The sequence below is a fragment of the Calidris pugnax genome, unplaced genomic scaffold (genome assembly GCF_001431845.1).
Source record: "Calidris pugnax isolate Ruff unplaced genomic scaffold, ASM143184v1 scaffold13, whole genome shotgun sequence".
Lineage (NCBI taxonomy): Eukaryota > Metazoa > Chordata > Aves > Charadriiformes > Scolopacidae > Calidris > Calidris pugnax.
The window spans coordinates 12,366,633-12,392,237 of record NW_015090810.1 but is presented as its reverse complement, the minus strand read 5'-3'; the positions used below and the strand labels follow the sequence as shown (position 1 = coordinate 12,392,237).

General features: G+C 35.9%; 1 protein-coding gene across 3 annotated transcripts in view; it reads right to left on the bottom strand.

Annotated features, from left to right (window-relative positions):
• Window positions 1-547: 547 nt before the first annotated feature.
• NETO1 (neuropilin and tolloid like 1) overlaps window positions 548-25,605 on the bottom strand; it is a 92,554-nt gene continuing 67,496 nt past the window's right edge. Inside the window, exons 10-14 of one of the 3 annotated variants that reach the window (XM_014938616.1) lie at window positions 25,494-25,544; window positions 19,389-24,267; window positions 15,145-15,629; window positions 14,288-14,355; window positions 548-8,287 (exon numbers count right to left, since the gene is read on the bottom strand). In XM_014938616.1, coding sequence (XP_014794102.1) covers window positions 25,508-25,544 — 37 coding nt within the window. In that variant the 3' untranslated portion in view covers window positions 548-8,287; window positions 14,288-14,355; window positions 15,145-15,629; window positions 19,389-24,267; window positions 25,494-25,507. Of the gene's footprint in view, window positions 8,288-14,287; window positions 14,356-15,144; window positions 15,630-19,388; window positions 24,268-25,493; window positions 25,569-25,605 lie in introns of all 3 variants that reach the window. The other 2 variants (XM_014938614.1, XM_014938615.1) reach the window with 2 other exon arrangements.

Below are 25,605 nucleotides of genomic sequence, written 5' to 3'. Positions count from 1 at the left end.
TAATGTAGAAGAAACTAATAGGTGTTATATGATCGAAAAACATAGAGGTGAATGTTCCTCTACAAATTTTCAGTTAACATCTCCATTACCCTGAGCAGGAAGCAAGTTTAATGTGTGGAAAGGACTGTTTCATTCTGATTCTTTTTCAGCAAAACAACCCCAAGGAGTAGTCTACTTTTTGCAAGTTCCCAAAAGATAAGCTGCTCTGCTCCCCTGAAAGTCTCCTAAGCACCCAGCCCTGCCAAGGGTGCATGCAGATGAAAGGCATACACTACGCTTGCATTGCTGGACACAGATACTTTCCTGATGTGGGATCTGGAGTCTACAATTCCCTTATTTTCCTTTATTTGCACACCATAGCATATTAAGTACCTGCCAGAATGTAAGTACCACTTTTCTCTGGGCAGCAGACATTGCAATACTGCTAGCACCAGAAACTAGATGTTACAGATTCTGACATTATTTATTCATCAGGATCAATTTCAAATATTTTCTACCTCACCATTGTTACAGAAATATATCTTCCCAAAGAAAGTCACCACAGTGCTGATTTGAAAATTAGCTTTTATTAGAACCAAGCGAGTTGTACCAATGTGTTGGGTAAACAATGTTTTTATGTAGATTCTTAGGTCTGTTTGCTTCCCCGACAGCAGGAAGGGAGCACGCCTGCCTTTATGTTCCTTCCAGCAATACAGAGCATATGCCTATACTGCAACAACAGTTTGGCTGGCAGACACCAATGGAGTTTTGCACTTGGTGGTTCCTGTTTATACAGATGGCTTTAAAAATGCTACTGGAAGAGAAAATAGCCTACACTGTAGGAAGCACCTTATATAGAAGACAAGACTTAGGAAGGAAAACTGTTTTCATCCTGCTCTCCTGCTCTTGAGGACAATTTGACTGTGGGTCTTGAAACTAATTTTAAACTTATTTTTGCCAGTTATATTCACTCATGTCAAGATTTCAACATGATAATTTGAAGATCCCATTTAGAAGATTCATTAGAGATTTGGATATTTGGCTTGCCTATATTGGTCATGTTTTTCATTCCTCTCCAAGTGATGGAAGGCAATAATTCAGGTGAATCACCATCCACGTACTTCACACTTGCTTTAAGATGGAATGAATCACTCTCTAGAGACAGTTATGTCTTTCCACTGACTGCAAGGGGAACCTAGCAAAACAAGATATAGATAAACTATAGATAGGGTCAGCATTTCATTCCAGAATCATATTGGAGTCAGAGAAAAAAATTCCTGTTGTTGTCAGCTGTTAGCAGGCTTCCATCGTTTGCTGTGTGAACTGCCATCTATAGGACTACTGCGACCAGTTATACAATAATAATGTGCCTCAGCAAAGTATGTAGGTCTTTTAAAGCTGTATGTGGTAGAAATTCTAGCAGCTGTTTTTCCTGATCCGGAATATGATTCATACTCATTCACTCATTAAAACAATTCTGTCCGGACTCTCCGCATTCATATCTGGCTGATTCCATCCCCCCCAAAACAAACAAACAGAGCAATGCAGAAGAGTATCACTAACTTTTACCTTGATCGATAGCAAATGTAAACATCAGAGGTGAAATCTGGCCCGTTGAGCTCATTGGCTTCAGCAGGACTGAGATTTTGTCTCAGAAAAGCCCCTCTTTTTGTGGGCTAAAGCCCCAAACTACAAAAAGCACATAGAGTAATAATACATTAAGTACAAACAATGAACTGCCCATTTTACAATTATTTTAACATCAGTACATGCTCATCTGACACTTCCCAAAAACTGACCATAAGACATGTCTTTCTGTTAGGTTCAAGATGATGGTAGTCTTTGACACTGCAGTTAGCTGACACGGCCGTTGCTCAACAGCAACAATATTTAAAGCTGCTGTGTCAATATAGAGAGATAGGGTTATAATTGAAACAGAAATTAGAAGGAAAGAGGTTGCAGAAATTAATACATGCCATTAGCTGGGATAATAGAACTATCAGGAGTTAGTATTTTCTCATCTTCATGAATTCTAATCATAAAATTAAATACTTTTAAAAAATCTTATGGTAAATTTGTAAAAAATGACAGTGCTGTATATGGAAAAAATTATGAATGCCTTTGAATGAATATCATGGAGATAGAGCCAGATTATCACTTCATAGACACCCTATCACCTTCATTAAATTGTAGATGTCAGAAAACAGTTCTCTCTGACCAGTTGATCATTGAATAGATAAGTTCAGAAGCAAACTCTTTCAAACAATACCCAGTGAAAAGTTTCTCTATGTCAGTGATTGCCAGTGTACAAGTCTGAGGATAACACAACTGCTGTGTTAATTTTTAAATATCTGTATCTTTTATGTTAGATGTGTTTTCCAAACACATTTTTACCAGCACAGGATTCAAAATCAAAGTTGTTGATTTTGAAGCAAAGTGCAGTTTTGTACAATCTATTCTATAATCTGCACTGAATAGAATTTATTTTTGAACTGAAGTTAGGTCAATTTTAGATGAAATGCAAAAACACTGCATTGGCAGTGCTGTGATGAAAGCTTTGCGTAAACAAAATTGTTTTCTTCACTCTAGGTAGAAGGAAGGTTTTTATGCACACTATTTGTAGTACTTGGAATTCATTCACTTCATCAGAGAAGACTGTATTAGTCCTGGGAAAATTATAATGAAAGAGATGTAAGAGGTTGTTAGAATGATGTTTTGTGCTGAACACAGAGATTTGCTTATCAAGGTTTATCAAGTGTTTTGAAGAATGAAGTAACAGACAGCTAGTCACCTTTCTGGAGCCACAGATATTTACTCCAAGCAAAAATGTTGATTTTCTAGACAGGCAGCAGGCTAGTAGCTACTTCAGTGTAGCTACTCTATAGCGCTGGAGTGTACAATTGTGTCCCTACTGACAGCACATTGTGAACCTATTAGGTACGTCTGAGAGCCATCTAAATGCAAATAGGATGTGAGTTTGTCAGTGACTAAAAACAGTCTTCCAGGCAACGGTCTTAGTAATTAGAAGCCATCTGGTATCATGAAAGAGTAAAATATTTTCAATATATCAAAAGGATGCATTTTATGTGGTACAATAATAGAAACACCTATGCTTATATATTAGAGCTCTGACAATTAGTATGCAAAATCAGATCCATCTTGCTATTTTTCCTCTGGGTCACTTCTGGAAAAGAAATAAATAAGAAGTCTGGAACAGAGAGTTCCATAAACCACAAGAAGGACATTTAAGAAGAACACACACCAACAGATGAGTACCCGACAAAATGAAGGAGCTTTGTTGAAACCTGGTAAGATTATGAAAGACATAAAGCAAAAGGTAAGTTTGATAGCTCCCCTGTCAGGTCTCCTTACAAAATGATGTTCTGTATTTTCAGTGTGTGGTATGTAGAAGTGGATTCAAAATTAAGTAGTTTATCTAAAACCTCTCTCTTCTTTGGCTCTGAAAAGTTCAGGGTTTAAGACTCTAATACTACAGAGACTGAAATTAAAAAATTCTAGTTTGTCAGTCTAGACCTAAACTACCCTTCATCATCTTGTTTACAAGCTAATATACACTAGGGAATATATAGTCAGATTATTCTCTATTAAAAAAAACTTAAAACATCACACCTTCAGTGCTAGCCTGGGAGATTTAGTGATAGTAGAACACTGATAACAGATAATTTGAAATTTAAATTAATAGTTGCAGTAGTTTTCTTCTTCAACATCATATTCATGTGACATTTATAGTTTTCAATTTCATTTGGCAGTTGTAATAGTTCACATCAGAATAGAACTTCAGCTCCGGAATTTATTTGTGATAACTATTTCTTAAGGATATGGAAGAAAGTAATATTAAGATATTTCCTTTTGAGAGTTTCAATAGTTAGAGGAGTAATAGGAGAGGCTCCATGCAAAAGATGCAGTTTTTATGCACGGTGAAACTGTTGAAACATCCAGGTCTGTGTGTCTGTCAAAATAAAGAGGTGATAGTTAATCCACAGTAGTTCTGATCAGCTTGCATGGGAAAGATTTAACACAGCCAACAATGCAGGTTGCCTATTTGATCAGATCCACCCTCAGCCTTCTCTTCTGCAGACTAAAAAGACCTAAGTCCCTCAGCGTTTCCTCATAAGAGAGATGCTCCAGGCCCCTAATCATCTTTGTGGCCCTCTGCTGTACCCTCTCTGGCAGTCCTCTGTCCCTAACTGGGGAACCCAGAACTGGAGACAGTACTCCAGATGGGGCCTCACTAGCTCAGAGTAGAGGGGCAGGATAACCTCCCTTGACTTGCTGGTCACACTCTTCCTGATGCACCCCAAGATGCCATTGGCCTTCTTGGCCACAAGGACACAGTGCTGGCTCATGGTCATTGTCAAAACAGTGAATAGCAAATGCATCAACTGTGTGTGAAGATGGTGTCTGGGGGTCTGTCTCTCTCTGTGTGTATAGCACATTTCCACAGCTCAGTTAAGGAATGGTATTTTTCCTTGCATAGGTGAATGTGGCAACTGACACTCTCTTTCAAGTTCTCAAGACTCAGGATTCCCTACATCCTAGTACTTTGGGATATATCACCTCTGAACAATGAAACTGTCCTGGCCTGAGACAAAACAGAACCATTTTTCTTTGCAATAATTTTACTTTCCAGTGAAGACCTTTCTAACTAACTGCACTCTCTGAAATTAATGGCATATTGTTCAGACAGTATCCACTCCTAACAGACATAAGGGCTGTTGTTTGTAGTTAATACCCAGTAATGGTACGAGAGAGGCTCTTGCTTATAATTATGGGTATAACAACCAAGGTCAGCTACCTTTGATATGTGCCACTTTGGAGGGTTGGAGATGGAAGAGTGTAAAGGGGTTACACCTCTGGGGAGCAGCAGATAGGACAGGTGACCCAAAACTGACCAACGAGGTGTTCCACCCTGTCTGCATCATGCTCAGTATGGGTTCAAAGGGGTTAGCTTTCTTTTCTTCAATGACGGGTATCCAAAGAGGACTTTCTCTGTCCATTTGCCTTTCATCCTGTTCTGTGCATTCCTAAATCCAGTTCTTGAATCCAGTTCCCATCTGTTGCTGAGTCCAGTCTGAGACTTTCCCAGTGCCTGTCGATGATGTGATCGTCATCCTGGGAGCTCAATACTGATTTTGCATATATTTTAATTGTATGTATTTCATTGTTTTCTTATTAATTCTTATTATCATTTTACTTTTATTGTCAACAGTTTTCATTTCATAATATTTCATTAAAGTAGTTTAGTTTCTTTTCAATCTATAAGTCTCTCTCCCTTATTCTTTGGTAAGGGAAAGAGTTTAAAGAGAACATCTGTTGTTCATGTAGTGTCCAGCCCAGCCTAAACCACAACAGGAATTAATTTCCAATGACATAAATCTATTTGACATCATCAACTGTGCCTCAAACTGGTTGTTCCACTTTTTGGGTGTAAACTCACTAGGTTAATAGGCTTTGATGTGTTTTCTCTTTTAACATGCATTGCTTCTGTACAAAATCAACATTATCACTCTCTAGTACTCTTAAAAATGTCTCTCTACATTAATAGATTATTTTATAGCCTTATTTTAATCATTACATGCAGTATGAAGAAATCAATACTGTTTGCCAATAACAATGCTTCATTCAGTATCCCAGTGAGTAACAGCTATTTAAGTAATTAATTTTCATATAAGTACCCATTTGTTCTCTTTTTATATATGAGAGGATGGATTATTTTTCTGTATACTTTTGAGTCATTGTCCTAAATAAACCTTAATGAGAAAACAAACCTATACAGATAGTAGATATACAATTCCACATACTGTTTGGTTAGTTTCCTTTGTCCACTTGTGCATCAGGATGGTTTTCCAAAGTTCAGCCATTTCACCTCTTCTTAGCTAATACACATATATTACCTTGATATGAGAAACCAGCAATAAGATAGTCCTGATTTATTTGACCAGTGACAGTTTCATAGATAGCTACATAGCCAACATCACTTAAAAGATTCTTAAAAATAAGACTGTGGCAACACTTAGGTTGTCTGTAGATAACTTAATGTTCTAGAGATAACATGTAAAGTTTCTGCAGAACAGCTCTGTCTGAGCTGGGACAGTATGCAATTTGCTACACCACAGCGGCATACTTGAATGAATTCTTGCATTTCATATTTCTGTGTTATCTCAAAGAAGAAAAGAAAGGTTATTTGTTTTAGGTAGGCACCAGAAAAGGAAGTTTATTGACATTCTTGTGATTTGGTCAACCTGAATTATCACACTCTGTAAAACATATGCATATTACTTTTCAAGGTGAAGATGTAAATTATCATCCTTAATACTAAATACAGTCCTTCTTTTATAACATCTCTCACTCAAACAGCTGATCCTCCAATTCCCCATTCATACCTTCAGATGTATTTTCCTTGCATAACTTTTCCTGCCAAAGCTGTTGAAAGGTTTAGAGTCTGTGCCCTTCATAGTTTGTTAGCTCAGCTTTACTGAATTAAAATTTAATAACATAGATGACAGAAATAATTTACACGGTATAAAGGGAAAAATTCCAAAACTTTTCAGCAGTGTTATCATAGCATTTTTTTCAAGGATACAAAGAGGCATACTACCAACATTCTCTTACAAGTTCGGAAAAGAGATTCATTACAGCAGCCAATATATTAACAGTTTTAATTGGTATTCTTGCATTAAGTTTAAGAACTAGCAATAAGAAAATCATAAACTGAAGTGAAGAGACTATATCAAATAAAAGAAAGAGTGAAACATTTTTTAGGAAACTAAAATATAAGACCAACCTTCAAAAACCAGTAGTGGAAAGTCAACCTTAAGACAGTATTTACAATTTACATATACAGATTTACAGTTCGGTTGCATTATAAACTACAGTCATGCCAACCTGCCCCACAGAATATAATTTCGCAAAACTTAATAGTGCACCGTTCCAGTGTTCAAAGAGAATTTTTGATGTATGCAACTTTGCATACTGCATAGATGGGGTCAAACAAGGTCGCATCAGTCAAGGGCGATATGACCTATCACAAGTCACCTCGTAAGAAATGTAACTTTTAATAAGAAAATAAATTATCAGGTGAAATAATGATCCCTATTCTTTGATTATAAAGTTTCTCTAAAACTTGTGTTAACTGACAAGATTGGAAGTCCAAAGGCTTTCTCAGCCACTTCACTCTTGAACCTCCTGCCTTGATTACAAGCTTTTTGTTGGGCCTGATCACAAGGTTTTAAGGTTCTCTGTTTTAACTGAGGAGGGAGGCTGAAGCAAATCATGTGCTCAAATGTATACATGAAATTTTCAGTTATCATATTTATTCCTTTCGTAATCAGTGGAGAGATAGAGATAGTTTTGGGACGTAGTTCATCAGATCTACTTTAAACAACTGCACAAGCATGATCAGATTTCTGCTACAAAAGCACTACATGTAAAGGAAATCTTAAACAACTAGCTCAGACACAGAGACAGTCCTGCAGATGTCAGTCAGACTTTCCTAACTTATCAAGACTGTGAAGCCAAAAGCCTTGAAGCTTTTGCTCAGCCTGTGCTCTCAGGTATTCAGATTTCAGACTTTTACATGACTTAAAACATAGCTTTTTCCTTGGAAAGTGCATGTGTTCAAGAGGTAGGGGAGGATTTAAATTTTTTCTACTTGCTCTTCAATGTAGGAAAATTCTTTAAAATTATTCAGAAAAAACAACAGTGACAATAACAACAACAACAAAACAGAAACTTTTTAATCCGCTACTATTTGTTTTTTTTAAAGAAATCCTTTAATTTCCTTCAAATTGTATAGCGTATTTAGATCCCTTATATAGAAATAGAAATTTTGAAAATGGTCACTCCCCATGAGCAGCGAGCCATACTCATGAACGAAGTATGAGTATACTACTGTCTTCAGCATCTTCTAAGATTTCAGAAAATGAGTGCCGCTTGCTTACAGCAGACTTTTGCTGGGAGTCTTTTCATTTTAGGAAGTAAAGGCCTGATCCAAACCCCGCTGAAGTCAATGGAAAAAGACTCCCATTGACTACAATGGGCTCTGGATCATGCCCTAAGTCCAATCTCTTCATTAATGCAGCATTAATAATAAGATGTCTTTCCAGTAGCTTGGAGTACCTTAGGTCCCAGCAATTTCAGCCAAACAATTTCACTTTAGGTTACCGTCCACTGGAATTTGAAAGGTGAAGCTGAGATCATTTTCAGTGACAATAAGACCTTAACCGGGAGCATTTTCAATTCCTAGTTATATTCAATTCCACCAGTTCGGTCCAAATCCTTAGGCATCCTAATGAGAAAACAGTACGAATAAGTGAAATCAAAGAAATATATGTTGTTCAGTGTACACTTCAGAAGCATAGTCTAGGCTCTGATTTGATCAATGAAAAGATGCATGTTGATGTTTTTGAAGAGATCAGCATGGAGCTTAACTGCACAGAACAAATTAAAAGTTTATAGCACAATTAACTATATTAGGTTTTTGGTTGTATTTCTTTTTAAACTAACAGAGAAAGTGAGATACAAGGTTTCTCAAAGTGTTTTCTCAGTTTGCACAACAGAGCTTAATCAGTTCATAAATTACAAAAAGTGGCAGAAAGATATTAACGTTATGAACAGCAATAACACCCTTAAATTCTCAGAACATGTAGATATGAATTGTGAATGTTATATTAGTACAAATTTTGACAGACAGATAATAAATGGATAGAATTACTATAGTGTCATTAAATCAGGTATAAAAAAATACATGTAATAAGGTCAGTTCCATATAAAATAAAAATTTGAAACATAGGTTGAGATTTTACTGTTTAAAACTTGTATTTCTAATAAATCACTGGACAGATCAGCCATTCCAAAAGATCTCCAGCATTAGCCATTGCTCACATTTCATTAAATTGCCATTAGCAGTACTTACTATTTTACCTTGGTTATTCATACTGACAAGAATGGCTCCAAAGATGAAGCATTTCTATTTTGTAATCAATTACTAATTTTTCCACTTAAAAATATCATGCAGGCTGCCATGCACTTTATAATAAAGATCTTTCTGGAGTTATATTCTAGCAAAAAAAAAAATCAACGTAAGTTTACCATAGTTTCAATATATTAAGAGATCAACATATTCACTGAACTGTAAACGTTTGCAGACATTTCACCATTCTCTCACTAAGCCAGCAAAATAGATCAATTTAAGCTAAATTTTGAGCTGAAGAACTGTATTTACTTTCACATTTATTTCAGATATTTTACCAGAGTCATTTCTGTAATACTGTTTGATCACTCAGATTTAGTTTTAAGCAACTCAAAAATCTGCTGATAACATCTATACTAATAAATTTTAGAGATAAAGGAAACAGGTCTTAAATATCTACATCAAAAAAATACCAGTTTTCCAAAGGAATAGATTTGTTTTTGCATATGTGTAAGTACAAACTTGGTCCTCCAGGGACTCTCTCAAGATATGGAAAAACCTCAGGTTTGAATCTGTGGTATGAATTGCCTCAGACTCATGTATTTCTGTGAAAAACACCTGAATATTATAATGAACTGGTAGGTTTGGATCTCTTTCTTTTCCTTGCTGAATTGAAAAAAAAAAAAAAAATCACATTATTATTTTGCTGTAAAATAAACTTATGACATATTACAAATCTTGCCAGTTTCTGGCAAAGAAAAATTTACCTTGTTATACAGCATAACTTTAATCTCATCTTAAAGTCACATAGTCATGAGTGGCGTCAAGGAACACCCAATTTGAGATAAATGTCTGTGACATTTATTTCTTTTTCTTCTTCATCTAACAAGTTCTGGCCAGATGCATGTATTCTAGTATGTAGTAACACAAAAGCTAACCCAGTTGCAAATCTGTTGAACAAATGAAGTACAAGGCTTGTTTTCAGTTTAACTCAATATAATTTTCCATCCCTTTATTCTTGTTTAAATTAGTATCTAGTCAGTATTGTTTAATTCAAACTGTAGTCTCTTCAACTTGATGGAGAAAATGAAAGCATCCTGTCACCTGGATTCAGGTGAAAAAAAAGAGAATTCATACAGTTTATATGTCATTAGCTGGAACCAACATACAGACAAAATAAATTTTCACCTCTAATTTTTTAAAATAAAAGGCATTAATTTGTTTTGATGTGGTTTTCACTTTATCCAAGGATCTCCATTTATCACTTCCAGATAAAAGATATGACTATAATCAGAAAATCAATAGACATCAAAGCTCTTTAAGCAAGGTTTAGCAACCGCTTGCTCAAGACATATATAGCTTGGCTACTAAAATTAGCCCGGATCATTGGATTATAAATAACATCTTGATCTATGGCTCCCATTTCATTTAACTGAACAAATATTAAAATCCTGCCCTCAGAGTCTCACAGTGACACTGGCCAAAATTCAAACTCTGGAAGTTGTCTAGTATGTATAGTGCATAGAAAACATTCCCCATTGATTTTCAGACAGGAGAAAAAAGTATTAATAAAGATAAAATGCTTTGCTGGAGAGGATTCACAGCACAATGCTGTACTGAGAAAAATTCTTTCTTGCCCTTAGTACATCTGCAGCAAGGAACTCAAAGCATGCAGGAGGACACTCACCCTCATCAGAGGGAGAAGTTAATGTCATGATGACATCCAATACACTGTTTAAGCTAGTTTTAAAGTCAACAACTAGACAATAGTGTACTGTGTATTAAATAGATCATTTTCAGCAGTTTTAAGTCTTTCAGTACACATCTGAGACAGAAATTTCAGATCAGTCTGTAATGTTCCCTAGAGACCTAGAGAAATCGATAAACAAGGCCGTAATGAATTCACAAGACAGTTTTGTCATTAGAAAACCTTGTAAGCAGCCAACTGTTTAATTCTTACAAGGAGTGGGAATTGCTATCACGCATCTAACACTTTAGACTGTGTAATTTAGGTTTTTAGAATAAAAAGAGTTAGTAGACTTAATTACATTGCACACCATTAGAAATAACTTCTTGCTGATGTGGAAAGTCAGTAGATTGGATGGGATATTACTTTCTCCTTTTCTATGACCCTAAATTTATTAAATCCAAGTAAAAATTTAATTTTTCATTAATTTCAGATGCCCTACAAATGCCTTCAGCTATCACCTTGCATATACCAATATGCACAGAAGAGAGATAACATATCTTTTTGGCCTTGCACATAAGGTCTAAGTCAGTAACTGTAGTGCAAAATCTTCACTTAGACTAAAGTTATGGTTTTCAAATATATATCTGAAAGGAGGGCAAGATACATTCATTCAAGTATTAGCCAGGCAGTACTATTGGTACATACATTGCAAACCAACAAGTACGTGGTCACTAGAAAAAAATCTGAATGAAAATCAAGCCATATCACTCCCTTTCTCTTTCCCTCTTCTCTCTACCACTCAAGTAAATACCTTCCTTCCTCAAGGAAGAACATACCAGCATTCACGTATGTTTTTAGAGGTGTTGCTTTGACCACATCTCTTACTTCATGCTCTTATCTGAGTCTGTAGTCCCTGGTATCATATTCTTCTAACCTGTATTGTCAATCATAGCAACCAATGCCATGAATTGGATCAAAAAGCATTAGTTTTAGGTGCCACTAATGTAAAATGATAAGCCCTGATCTATCAGGTTTAAAAAGAAGAATGGATGGATAAGAATGTAATGAGGCTTCAGAAATGAAACCAGCTATCAGTAATATTAATCTTGTTTTCACAATAGGCGTTCTATGAAAGAGAAAGGAGGTTTTTCTTCTCTGGAGAGCCTTGATGAGAACCAGGATTCTTATTAATCCTATGCATTATTTTTTTTTTAATTAAAAGAGGAGAGGGAGTGCATGCTTGCTTTCGTATCCCGTATTCATCATCTCATTTCCCAATTCATCCTCAGGCAAGCTCATGTGGTAGATAAGGCCTTCACTAGAAAAAAATCATGTTAATATCTTTTCTTTCTTTAGAAACCATCAAAACTGAAGCATATCCTGAAAAGTTTTAAAATAAAACAGCCCCCCTTTACTTACACACAAAAGAACTCTTAATTAAAACTTAATGAAGGACAGAAGAAAAAAGAGTAACACAATATCAGTGGACAGGTAGACAAGAAGGAAGCATTCCATCTGAGATATTTAATATTTTAATTGGTTATCTGGAAGAAATGAGAAACTGAGTGTTATCAGTCTGATCCTAACCTTATTAAAGTCAGTGGCAAAAAGCCCAGTGAGTCCAAGGGGGCCAAGATGAAGCTCTAATTGAATTAGGAACTGACTTCAGATAAAATATGTTACATTCTTTCCTTCATCTTCTCATTCTAGCAGAGAGAAATGGGAAAGATTTAATGAAATTTTTCACAGAAGCAGGTAATTGAGTTTGTTTTGACCTAGATCAAAAAAATAAGTACTCATGAGGAAATCAACTTTAACTATGATGTTATTGAAATAACAATGCTGGACACTGAGCTTTCCGATAGAAACAGACTGCCATACTCAAGTGTCTAAAACCTGTCCTACACTAAAACCTGAGGTTTCTAATCACCTTGCTGATAAGGTAGCTCTATTTAAACACAATAAATATTAAACCATTCTCTGAAAAATAAACCCCACAGAATTAGTTGAGAGAAGAAGTCACATCCGTTTGTGCTTACAGTCCCCTCTGCCAGTCAGCATTTGTTCTAAGTTCACATAAGGCGCAAATTCACACAAAGAATGTAGCCCAAAGAAACCTTCACTCCTTTTACTTATTAGAGTGTTGTGACTGGTGAAGGAGCAATAATGACTTGTTGGTTGTTACTGGTGAAAGAGCAGTAAAAATACAACTGGAAAAGATCTCCATTTCCTTTTGCCAACCACAACACCTCAGAGACTCATTTCTCCAGGTGATAATTGTTGCTGCCACCTCGTTGACCTTGGTCATCTGTGAGAGTCACTAACCCGAGAAGAAAGGAGACTTGGCTAAGGCATATGTGGGGGTGTAGCCCCTTCTCTGTAAGTATGTTCTTCCAGCCTTCAGAAGCAGAAGTGTTCAAATTCTACTGGAATAGCAGAAATGAAACATGGAAAGACAGGTGCAATATCAGAGCCTCTCTTCAACTGAAAAGTTTCAGATAGTGTTACCTAAAGCTGTTAATTCAAGTAACTTAATGGAATTAATGAATTATTCTTAAACTACTTCCCTGCAAGTACAACACTCTAGCAGTTCTTGCATGGTTCTCTATTAAACCAATTACTCTCATGAGAGCTGTTCCTTTTCTGTTTAAATGCACCCATTCATGAGATCAAAAGGTAAAGTGAAGGAAAAGGAGTGAGGAAGAGTTCAACTCCTTGACTCAGTGGTAGAGGCCTTTTCTTTCACATAGGTGACTAAGCTCCATACCGCCAGGATCGCTTTCAGAAGGAAACAGCAATTCTACTGCATGAAAACTAATGCAGATAAATAAATAACTAGTAATAAATTAGAAGAATGTCAGACAGCTTGAATCTGCCTGTCATAATCTTTTTGATGGCAGCAAAAGAAGTACTTTTACAGAAGAGGTGCTTTCGTTTTGGATGTACATTCAGGTTAAGGAGTCCAACCAACCTCTAGAAGTTTTCCAGACAAGGCTGTTTCCTTCCCTGCACTCCCTGAAGTGGCACAGGCTTGGAGGAATGCCAAGTACCCATTGTTCCCTTTGACTCCTGCTGTACTTATCCCAGTAAGGGTCCAGCCCATCCAAGATCCTGAAGCAAGATTCAGTTTTGAGACATTACATACCTTTGACTAACAGCTTTAAAGGTTCCATGACATAAAAAGCAATACCAAAACACAAACGAAGTAAGTGTGGAGCTGCTTTAGTGATGATCTGGTAGAACAGATGTTTTCTAAGTGTCATGACATTTTAGCTAGATCTTTTTTTCTCCCAGAATAAAACACTACCAGCATCTTCAAAAAGAGAACTGATAAATCTTTTATGGTCATTATCACAGCAATTGAAATACATTTTGTAATGCCAAGCATGAAATGTCCTGGAAATGGATAAAAACCTTCCTTTGTATTTCTCTGTCCAACTTCATTGTGCAATATCAGTCCAAATACTTCCAGCATTACCTTGGGCACATTTGCAGTTTTCAGCAATCTAATGACTGCTTATTGCTGACTGGGGACATATAAGCCCTTGTGTTTGTAATGGAGTATTCAGGTACCTGAGATATATGCATACTAAGTGATGGAAAGCATGCCCCATTAGAATATTGATTGCATATGTCAGCATATGCACCACAATTTAAAAAAATTAGTCTGCATTAAACTCCACTACCTGCATGACTAGAGGCAGGAGAGGGATTCATGACTTTTGTTCAAACGAGCTTCTTGCAAATTTTTAATCTAGAACAACAAAGGCAAAATATTTTAATATTCCCATATCATGTTTATTGGATTTATGAATTTTATGAAACTTCAATAACAAGCTAGCATAAGACTTGCAAAAGCATCAGCATTACATGTTATGATCGAAAGGCTGTACCAGCACAGAATTCTCCTCAAACAATACATCACTCAAGCAGTAGATGTAGAGATAAGCATTACTATTATCATGAAAGCAAAAAATCTGGATTAGGCTTTTGTTCTCCCTTTCTCCTTCACAATGCTTGCTATCATTTTTGCCATCAGCATACAAAAAAAGACAAATTCAAGCTCCTCAGAAATAACTCTGCACTGCCATTTCACTAAAAGGTGCTTTTCCAGAACTCCGTCCTCAAATGTGTCCTTATATTACATCACTGCATTTTTCCCCTTCAAACAATGCACTACAATTACAGTACTGGCTAGAAACCACAGCTACGCAATGTTTTACTAGGCTCAACAGAAGTTCTTTAGCACAGTTCCCATTTCTAAATGATCTATAAAATACACAGAACAGAGGAAGGTGTTGGAAATGTCTGGCTAACAGCCTCCAAAAGTATTTGGGAAAGTTTGGAAGTCATAATTCTTAGAACTAGATGAAGCAAACATAACCAAAATGTTAGCAGACAATGCCTCATCCATGTCTAAAACCAAACCCCATAAACCCATTAGAAGATCTGCAAATTGCTGAAAAAGAACAGAAGTGACTCCACTCCATAGAATGCTGTACTTTAATTTAATGCATAAGTGCACAATGATTTATTTACTTACCACTCCTGGGGATTATTTTTTTTTTCTTAGCAGCCTTCTTTACTTTCCACTTTCTCTTGCATGCACTTTGAAATTGAGGATAGTAAGGACTGTTTTCCCATGGTGAAAATACAACTATGGCATAAACCTAGCTAGTTGGAACTTCCGGATTTTTTCTCCCCTAACAGTAGAAGAATCCATATGGCTATAGACTCAAGTTGTTCTTCACATTGACAAAATATACTAGCAATCTTCAAATGCAAAGATTTTCTTCTTTCTTCTGACCCAGCTGGTACTCATCACTGAGAAAAGTCGGCTCCAAACTGAATAAACAGTTCCTGAGAGGTTTGGAGCACTTTAAAACATTAATAAATGTCAGTGGGAGTGGAGGATACAAAAATTTAGATTTTCAGAGCTTCCTGCTCAAGCTTAATGTCATTTGAGTGGTGACGTTCAACAACAAATGCTTCAGATAGGTGCTTATCAATGAGCATGTCTGAAGAATGCTAAAGAAAACAATCCAAACAGTGACAGAACATATTTTAAATTAAGTTAACTACCCTGTTATTTCTACTTTGACTGCTGAAATATAGACAGATACAGACAATATACATATATAGTTAAGGCTTAACTAGACCAAGCTGTCCATCACCCACTAACTTCTGTTATCACCATCATAGCTGGAGGTGGGAATTACAGTGATAACAAAAATAACAGGTGTGTCATGAAGAGCATCACCTCTGAATAATCAGCCCATTTAGTATGATCAGCAACAGAGGGTGGTATGCCCACCCTCAGAGACTGAACGACAAGATCCTGATTCAGGAACTAGACAAGAGCCTCAGTAAGAAATTAAGTTTCCTAGTGTCCTCCTAGTCCCCTCATCCTAGGGGATATTACACCTTGGTATGCATCATCTTGAAATCATACGCCTTATAGTAAGCAAACCAAAGGGTGATGTTAAGTTTTGCAGTATTTCAGGGTAGTATTTAATAGGGTCAGTATTGCACACTGCACCTCTAAATACTCACTACCATGATCTACTTCTGTTGCTTCTTAAAGATTGCATTTTATGCTTCCTATGAAAATGTTCTGTTCATCATGATGTACAGATTCTACAGAAAGGAGCCTGTGCAAAATCTGTCTGACTAATTCTGAGATAGAAGAACCACTCATTTTCTCAAACCATTAAAAAGGTTCCTAACGTTCCCTTTCTTTACTCCATATACTCCAAACAGATGTGTGTTTAAGACTTTATGCTATATAAAGTTTATGTCCCTGTTGAGAATTCCATAAAAGTTTACGCCTGTTGAGATTTCTGTCTTTGATCAAAGCCAGTTAAGTGATAGAATCGTAGAGAACTAAAATCACACAGAGCTTCGAGAGTACTTTCTTATTTTTATTTTTATGCATCTTTGATCTAATAATTTTTCAGCAGCACATTAAGTGGTTCATCTTAACTCTGATGACATCTGATAGCCTTTTTAAAAAAAAGTTGTATATTATATGTTATCATAACAAATATTTTTTTTCTTTTTGAGTCCTCACCAAGACACTGAATTGCCAATGAAATTTTCATCCAATACACATATCCAGAGTACAAAGTTTGCATTACCAAAGGGGTAGGAGGATTAAAACTAAGAATTCTAGCTGAATTTAAGAAGAATCATAGATCTGAAAACCCGAGCACCTGTAATAATAATGTCACATCATCTTTTCTCCCTTCTGCTATGAACTGAAAGTTTTCCATGTTAATATCACTCTCTTTTTCAATCACCAATGTGACGGTGATATTAACAAATGGAGATGCCATGTTCGTATAATTTCTAATATTTAAGGTTTAAGTTATTACTAGGTAACTAACTCTCAATATTTGCCTAGACTGGTGTAGACTTTCCACCAACACACTAAAAGTTAACAGGATCTTTTATGTCACTGAAGTTGCTCTCAAATGACAGCAAAAGTCTCTGGCCCTGGATCTTTGCTATGCAACTTAGATAACAGTAGAAGAAATTCCTCCTGCAGGCAAAACTCCAGTGTACTGTTTCATTACAAAGGGGGTGCCAGACACACTCAGAATATCAAACAAAACTGCCCCATGAGTGTTTTCTACACCAAAACAGTCAGTAAAATGTAGTAGTGAAAAAGTTGGAAAGGCATTAAAAATTTCTTCCATTTGGCAAGGAAAATTAAAATTCAGGGACTTGGCTCTGAAAAAAAAGATGACAGTAATTCTTTCTGACCAACAAAATCAGTTGTATTTACAACGTCAGTCCCAAAGTAAAGGATATCAGCTCCTTGTTACAGATTTTAAATGTTAAATTTATAATTTTAAGCTGGTATACAATTATAAACTCATTCCTATTCCTCATCTGAATTCCATTTTATGATAAGAAATTTGTCACAAAAAGGGGGGTTATGATAGGATTTGTATCACAGAATCACCATGGCTGGAAGGGGCCTCTGAGATCATCGAGTCCAACCTCAAAAAAACCAAACCAAACCAAAACAAACCCCAACAAAACAAAAAACACAACAGCCCACCACATCACACCCACCCACAAACCAATAATCTTGGGCACTAGAGCATGCCCTGAAGAGCCATATCTACACGTTTCTTAAATACCTCCAGGGATGGTGACTCCACCACCTCCCTGGGCAGGCTGTTCCAGTGCCTGACAACCCTCTCAGTAAAGTAATGCTTCCTGATATCTAATCTAAACCTCCCCTGCCACAACTTCAGACCATTTCCTCTGGTCCTGTCATTATTCACTTGGGAGAACAGGCCAACTCCCACCTCTCTACAACCTCCTTTCAGGTAGTTGTAGAGGGCAATGAGATCTCCCCTCAGCCTCCTCTTTTCCAAACTAAACATGCCCAGTTCCCTCAGCCTCTCCTCATAGGACTTGTTCTCTAGACCCCTCACCAGCTTGGTGGCTCTCCTCTGGACATGCTGCAGCACTTCAATGTCCTTCCTGTAGTGAGGGGCCCAAAACTGAACACAGTACTCAAGGTGAGGTCTCACTAGTGCTGAGTACAGGGGCACGATGACTTCCCTACTCCTGCTGGCCACGCTATTCCTGATACAGGCCAGGATGAGTACCATGTATAGTACCATGTATTCATCTGCCAGTCTTGTGACTTAAAAATATTGCATTCATCATCAGGAAAATATGCTTACTTTTGATTTCTGGTATTCTCTTTCATTGTTTTACCTTCTTTTCTATGTTACATGGGTGAGTTCAGTATAGAGCATTAAGTTTACTTTGAATCATTGAATTATCAAACAAAGGGAAAGAGCAGCTCACCTAAATTTTCACTGATGTTGAAAACTCCTCTAGCGCTAAGCAAGAAATACAGAATGAAGTTCTCTTTCACCAATGTAAGTTGTATTCTGTGTTTCACTAAAGATGGTGAAAGACACTTTGATTTTTCTTAATTAAAATTTTCATTAAATTAAGAAAAAAAGTAGAATCTAGAGGGATGATGTGCCTACAGCATGGATCAGGCTGAATGAATGCAGTTTTATGAGCAAAACCTCAGATGAAAGGTGTCTTCATTTACTGTGGCATCCACAACTTTTCTGGGCAACCTGGGCCACTGTCTCACCACTCTTAAAGTAAAGAATTTCTTCCTAATAATCAAAATCTACCCTCTTTCAGTTTGAAACTGTTACCCCTCATCCTATTGCTATACTCCCTGATAAAGAATCCCTTCCCATCTTTCCCACAGGCCCCTGTTAGGCACTGAAAGGCCACTGTAAGGTCTCCCTGGAGCCTTCTCCAGGCCGAACATACCAAACTCTCTCAGCCTGTCTTCGTAGGAGAGGTGCTCGAGCCTTCTGATCATCTTTGTGGCTCTCCTCTGGACTTGTTCCAACAGGTCCATGTTCATTTAACCAGATACATGTATCTGGGATCTGTGCAAAACCCGCAGTTATTTACTTATTTATTTTACAATGTCTGCAGCAAATGCCACGCAAGCCTTTGATAAATCCCACTAAATTAAATGCCAAGTAAACGCTTGCCAACAAAACCACCATTTTAGAAATAGTTGAGTGCATTTTCCGTGCCTTTTACTGGAGCTGAGGAGGACAGACTGATGAATGGCAAACTGAAAAATCTAAGTAGCTAGATAGTGCAGAGTTGTCTGCTGCACGCAGCAGCACAAAACTGCCCCTATAGGCCCAGCAAGTCCTTGTCTGCCTGCATTTACACAAGCAGCTGGTAAGTTCTTCCAGAGCCCTGAACAGAATTGGTACTCACAGTTGTGGTATCCTGCTTCCTGGGATAAAGATGTGCTTTTCAGTCTTCCCGTATTTGAGAATGAAGAGATGCAGTGCTGCTGCGCGGTGTTGGTCAGGCCTGTTACTTCAGTAATGAAATCTGAGAAATCTTGTTCTTTCTGTTTTTATCATGAGCTGCTTAGATTGTCTCTTTACTCCTAGTTACAGTTTGTTGCTTGAAGGGGATAGCAGCTTCCCTTTTTTTCCCATAGACCTTGTTGGGAGATTGCAGATCAGCACGACTCCTTTTCCTGGGAAAGAAAATGGAGGGAAGCAGCAACTCCTGCTTCACCTGGTAGCTGATGTTCTTACCTTGCTGACGATAGCTCTGCCACACCACCGGCAGGCTATGCAGCTCAAATGTGTTTTAATAGGCATATGAAGGAAGGGAGGACAGGGATTTACGTTGTCTGGAGTGACATACTAATACAAATACAGCATAGGACAAAACAAAGAAACGCTTGAAAGAAAGCTTGGTTTGACAATGGTGCAGGTGTCACTGGGAGAAGAAAAGGGGTGGAGGGGAGTTTCTCTTCATGGCACAGTGAGGTATGACTATAGCAGGAGCAGACATGTCAACCCATAGGTAGATGGCCCAGACAACGCTGATGCACAGTCATTAAAATACAAATCCAGTATCCCTAATAAGCCCATACTCCAGTAAATGCATCTGCATAGCATTTGTTGTGCTGCATAAATTAAAAGTAATTAAGACATGCTGCAATTACATGTTTTTGTTTTGCTGTTTATAGGCAAGGTAGGGTTAAGATGACTCTGAAGTGAGAGATGGGGAAGAGCCAGGTGGATGCAAAGGTAACACAAGGTCAACAAGCTGATAGGTTTTCAGACTTTCCAGTGAATTTGGAGGAGACAAGGGAACAGAGCTGAACTCACTGTGGACAGAAATGGAAGGCAGCAATGATAAAGATGTAAAATGATCATCAAAGAGTAAAAAGAGATGATAACATAGTGATGAGGAAGAACAGTGGAGCCATGAGTCCAGGACTTAACATCAAATGTTGAGTCAGGAGCGAGGAGATAAGAGACTTCCAGATCAGATACAGACTTCTGTATTAAAAAGAGTTTTGAATGGTGCAGTTTTCTTCCTTTGTATCACTTAGCTCTTCAGCTGTGCTCCCTCAGCTGTAATATCTTTGTGGTAGCAGGGAGATTGCACATGAAGTAGAAGACAAGAAAACACAAAAGGCCAACTTCTTGTTCATAGGACAGTGTTCTATAAAGCACAGGTATTACAGCTATCTTTTTGATTTGGGTGTGTACAGTACATTTTTATTTGGTAGCTAAAGAATTTATCTGTCCTAAGTGTGTCTGTAAATTTGTGAATGGCTGTGAGCAACAATCCTTCACACTCTTCTTCTAATTAGCATACATTTCTCTATTTCTTTTCTTTGTCTATTTTTTTTGTTTGTTTGTTTTGGTGCTTGCAATTTCTTTTGAGAGGAAACCTTTCTACTTTCCGTTATTCACTTCCTTTGGTTACATCATTGCTAGGTTCAAGAGAATATCTCCAGCATAAAAATGGAGAAAAATAGAAGGATAAGGTACTAACATTTCTCAGAGCCTTTTTGGTTTGTTTTTTTTTTTAAATCAAGCTGTTTTTAGAATCAGAAAGATAGAAATGGTTTACACTGGGATGGTTTACAAAATGGACTTCCAGAGATTTTTAAGTGATACTGCAGAGAAGACTTCACAATTTGAAAAGGACATATTTCCTGGAGCAGAGAAAAATGTTTGGGAGTGGTTGTTCACACTGTCATCTAAAAAGAAAACTATATACATAACACTACACCCACGGGAGAAAAAAAAAAAAAAGCAAAACTATGAACAATGTGGCAATGTACTGTGATAACAAAAAACTCATCTTTAAAAGAAATAAGCGTACTGTCAACATGGCTATACATCACACACATTGCACCAATCAAACCAAAATGGTCTAGAAACTACCATACTTAGTTTTAGCTTAAGGCAAACATGATATAGAATGCATGAAGCAAACTCTACCAGGTCAGCTGGTAATTTAACAAGCCAAAACCTACTTTCTGTAAAATGGAAAAGGTTTAATAGAATAGGTTAAATGTCACTCATTGTATTTCATCAAATACCAGTTTTGAGTGTTCTCTTTATAGCTAATTGAATTTGGGTGAACTTGAAGTTGCCTGAATTAGTTTGTCTGATCGAACTAACTTACTTGAACTGTTTTCCAGGTTTAAAAAAGTGGTTTCAAAATAATAAAAAATACTCATAGGAAAAGCAAACTGTTTACTTTCAGCAACAACCCCTTTTATTTTAATAGTTTGAGTTTTATAGATTACATTAAGATATCCTACTATTGTGTGATACCAAACAGAAGTTATCTTTACTGTTAGCATTATAGTGGACTAGGGTATTATTTACACCATCTATATGCAGAATATAATTACTTAAAATTAAATATTTCAATTATATTTTTTTAATTGGGCTTTAATCTATAGTTGTTTATTTTTTTAATGGATAATTTTATAATTTGACCCTGTTCCCTCAGTATACACCTACTTTGTGACTTACAATGGGTTTTTGTTTAAGGGTATACCTAATTATTAGACAACATGTTTCTAAAGACGTTTCCATGATCAAGTAAGTATTAACATTTTTACTTTGACCTGCTCTATTTACACATTTCATTTTATGTTTCTTACTAATTTTCCCTCACTCAATTGGGTGGGTTTTTTTTTTCAAAAAGCAAGGATGTGCATGCAGCATGATCATTAATATCCATGTCTTCTCCAATTCAGTTCTCTCAGTCAACACTTGCATCACTGGAAAAATAATGAAATTGATTTCATTGTGTGCATGTCTAGGAGGGACTAGACCAACTCTATGGTTCAGTGGGATTTAGGCACTTAAATATATAGCAACTTTGAAATCGAAGGCTTCAGCATTTTTCTAGATGACAAATATAATTCATTCAAAGCTAAATTCCTATATTTAGATTTCTCCTTATGTATTTATTTATACACTATCTCCATTAGCAAATATTTATAAATATACATAAATGTGTGTGCATGTATATGCATTTCTTTCAGCAAGTATTTCATTCTTCCTTGATTTTATAATGGATGCATGTATATGCATCCATTTTAAGCATAGATGTGGCAAATATCTTAACAAAATATACTTAAGAAAGGATCATGAGATAGGATGTAGAAAGATTAAGAAAAATAGCAATGATAAAATATATGAACTTGGAAAGAGATATTGATCTGGGAATGAATTATTTGTGCATGCTAAAAATCCATGTAATTGAGAGATGACTCAATGACTCTCAATGACTGCAAAGAAGGGAGTACTGATTTTGGCAGCTAATATATGATAACAAACAAATTAATCAAGCTAAAATCAATTATGTAAAATACATTGCAAATATGGTGTACCAAAAAAGGAGGTAAAATACCTGAAACAATCCTTCTTCTTTGTGATTCTTAAATGACATTCATAGAAATTGTTTTGTAGAAAACAGATTTCTAGTGGTTTTAGTTATGTAAATAACTATATATTTAAATAGTTTATACATTTCACCTTTTTTTTTTTACATCAGTCTTTCAGGTTTTCTCTTTTGCCATCTTTTTATACGTTGGGAAGATCCATGGAATTCTTCCCACTTTTTCAATAAAACTAGCAAATTTTTTTATACAGAAAAAACTAACAACTATGAATGACATGATATGTTTAGGAAGGAACTGGGATTTGTTATGAAACAGAATTTTGAAGATAATTCTTTAAATAGATAACAAAACTATGATATTAAACATGGTTATTGACTTCTTAAATGAGGGAGTTTTCAACTTTACATAATTGTGGCTTTTTAGTCTACAATATTTCCTTAATAACTTAACCTCTCAGGTTTGATTTTGGTGCTGGTTACTAATGTTTATAGCTTGAATTATGAATATCATTTTATCTTGCACAAGGAAGTGGTTTATATCTGTATCTCTATGTGTGCCATAATGTTTGTATAACCGATAAAAATTTGCTACTGTGCTACACTGAAACAAACTTCCTAATAATTGCCATGGAAATAAATTTGGCAAAAGTGCAGAACTGAACATAAAGGTTATCACAAGCATTTTAACTGAAATTATGTGATCAAGATTTTGTATTATGAATTCATTTAAATCTTGAGATATTAATGTATTTTGCTTTTTAACAAGCGATTCTCTGACATGTCTAGGTTTCATGTTCCTAGAAGCTACATTTTGAGCTGAATCTCCCGAATTACACAAGATTTATAAATTTGGTAAAAGAAAACATTGCCATTAAACTCAAGGTAAGAAATTATTATACATTGTTTTATGTATCTTTATATAAAAAGTTACAAGTAGCAAGCATATGACACAGAAATGGAACAGTAACAGCAATAATTGTGAATGCATGCTTTTTACAATGCATCTAATAAAGGGATTTTTTCCAACTCAAATATTCAATAACATACATGCAGATTATTTTCTCAATGTCAAATTCAGTCATATTGCTAGATGCTTGTCCAACAAACATTTCTATTGAAGTGACTATGAACGGCTAAATACCTGATTTCAATAAATTGTTCCTGAAACTGGGAATTTAACTTGCAACAAAAAGAAGAGAGAAAAAAGAAAAAGAGAAATGACCAATAAGCATAATAACCAAAGTCTTATCACCTTCTAGCAATTTTACTCAACACTGTTTGCTGAATTTTGTCATGATATGAGAATAGCTGGTCAGAGAGTCCATAAAACCTCTAGCTGGTGTTTCCAAGGACGATAGTTTCACATTTCATTGTAGCATGTTCAAAATCACCCAGGAGCGCACTATTCTCAAGCAGTCTATATAATGAAAACAATGTACATATAACAAAAGTTCAATGTAAATCTTCTTCCACATATCACACAACATACAAGTAAATAACAGACATAAAAGGTATCAACTGAAACAAAATTAAGATTTTGAAAAAAAAAAAAAAGGACAGTCTCAGGAGCTAATTTCTTCAAGTTTGCAGCAAATCTCCAAATATATTTAAAAACTAAGGAGCACTTGGTGGCTAGCAAATTACAAAAGAAACATATTATTGTGCAATGGGAATATCTTATCAAGAAAGAAAGATATGTCTGTACGTCTTAGGTTTGGATAAAGGCAATGAAATGAAATCAGAAACATGTCCACTTTCTCTTTCAGACAGCTGAAATGATTCACTATAGGTTTTTCCATTTAGCATTTGCATGACTGCATGAATAGTTGTCTGAAAGCAAAACCAAGTTAAATTATATTCTATGAGGAAAAATACAGATAAATATTTACCTAAACTATCTAGGAGCAACAAAAGCATTAATGGATTCTTTCCCAGTAAAATTGCTCTATACATATATATACATATAAATATGTATATACACATATCTATGTTTTTATATATAAACATATACATATATAACTTGACAGACTAACATCTATCTATAATTTCATTATAAACATCTGATATTATGTTTATTGAAATTGTTGATAACAAATTATACAGAATAAATAGCCTAGGAAAAGAGTCAAAAGATGAAGATTAATTTGTAAACATTAACATTAGTTCTACAGAATCTCTAAATTTGTCAGTACTACCACATATTCTTCCCTCAACACTTAACAAGTTTGAAAGAATAAAATGAACTGAAAACAGATAGTTCCACATCTTCATGGTTTGGGTTAGATTGCCAAGTTTTACATACTGTTTCACATGCTGGGACTCTAAATTCTATTTTCACAAATAAAAAAAAATAAATGAAACACCAGGGCCATGCAAAGCATCCACATTTTTAATGTGTTTGGAATGAAGATTATATTTAGCTAGGGGATGATTATAGTGCTGTCAAGAATAAGGAATGAATAGATTTTGCTCAGTTTACAATGCTAAAGTGGTCATCTGTCTTTCAGTTTTCCCAGTATTCAAAACTGACTCTCTCCATACAAGGTGACATATAACTTGAGAACTAACATGCATTTTAGCAATGAAACAAATAAAATGGAAAACAATAGATGGTTCAATTGTTGTATAAGTATATTTACTTACCTCAAGTCTGTCTCTTAGACCCTAGTTGTGTTGTACTCAGACTCATGTTTGCTTAGAGACCCAATGAGGCAGAACCTGGAATGTTATGGCTATTTCATTCAAAATAATAATG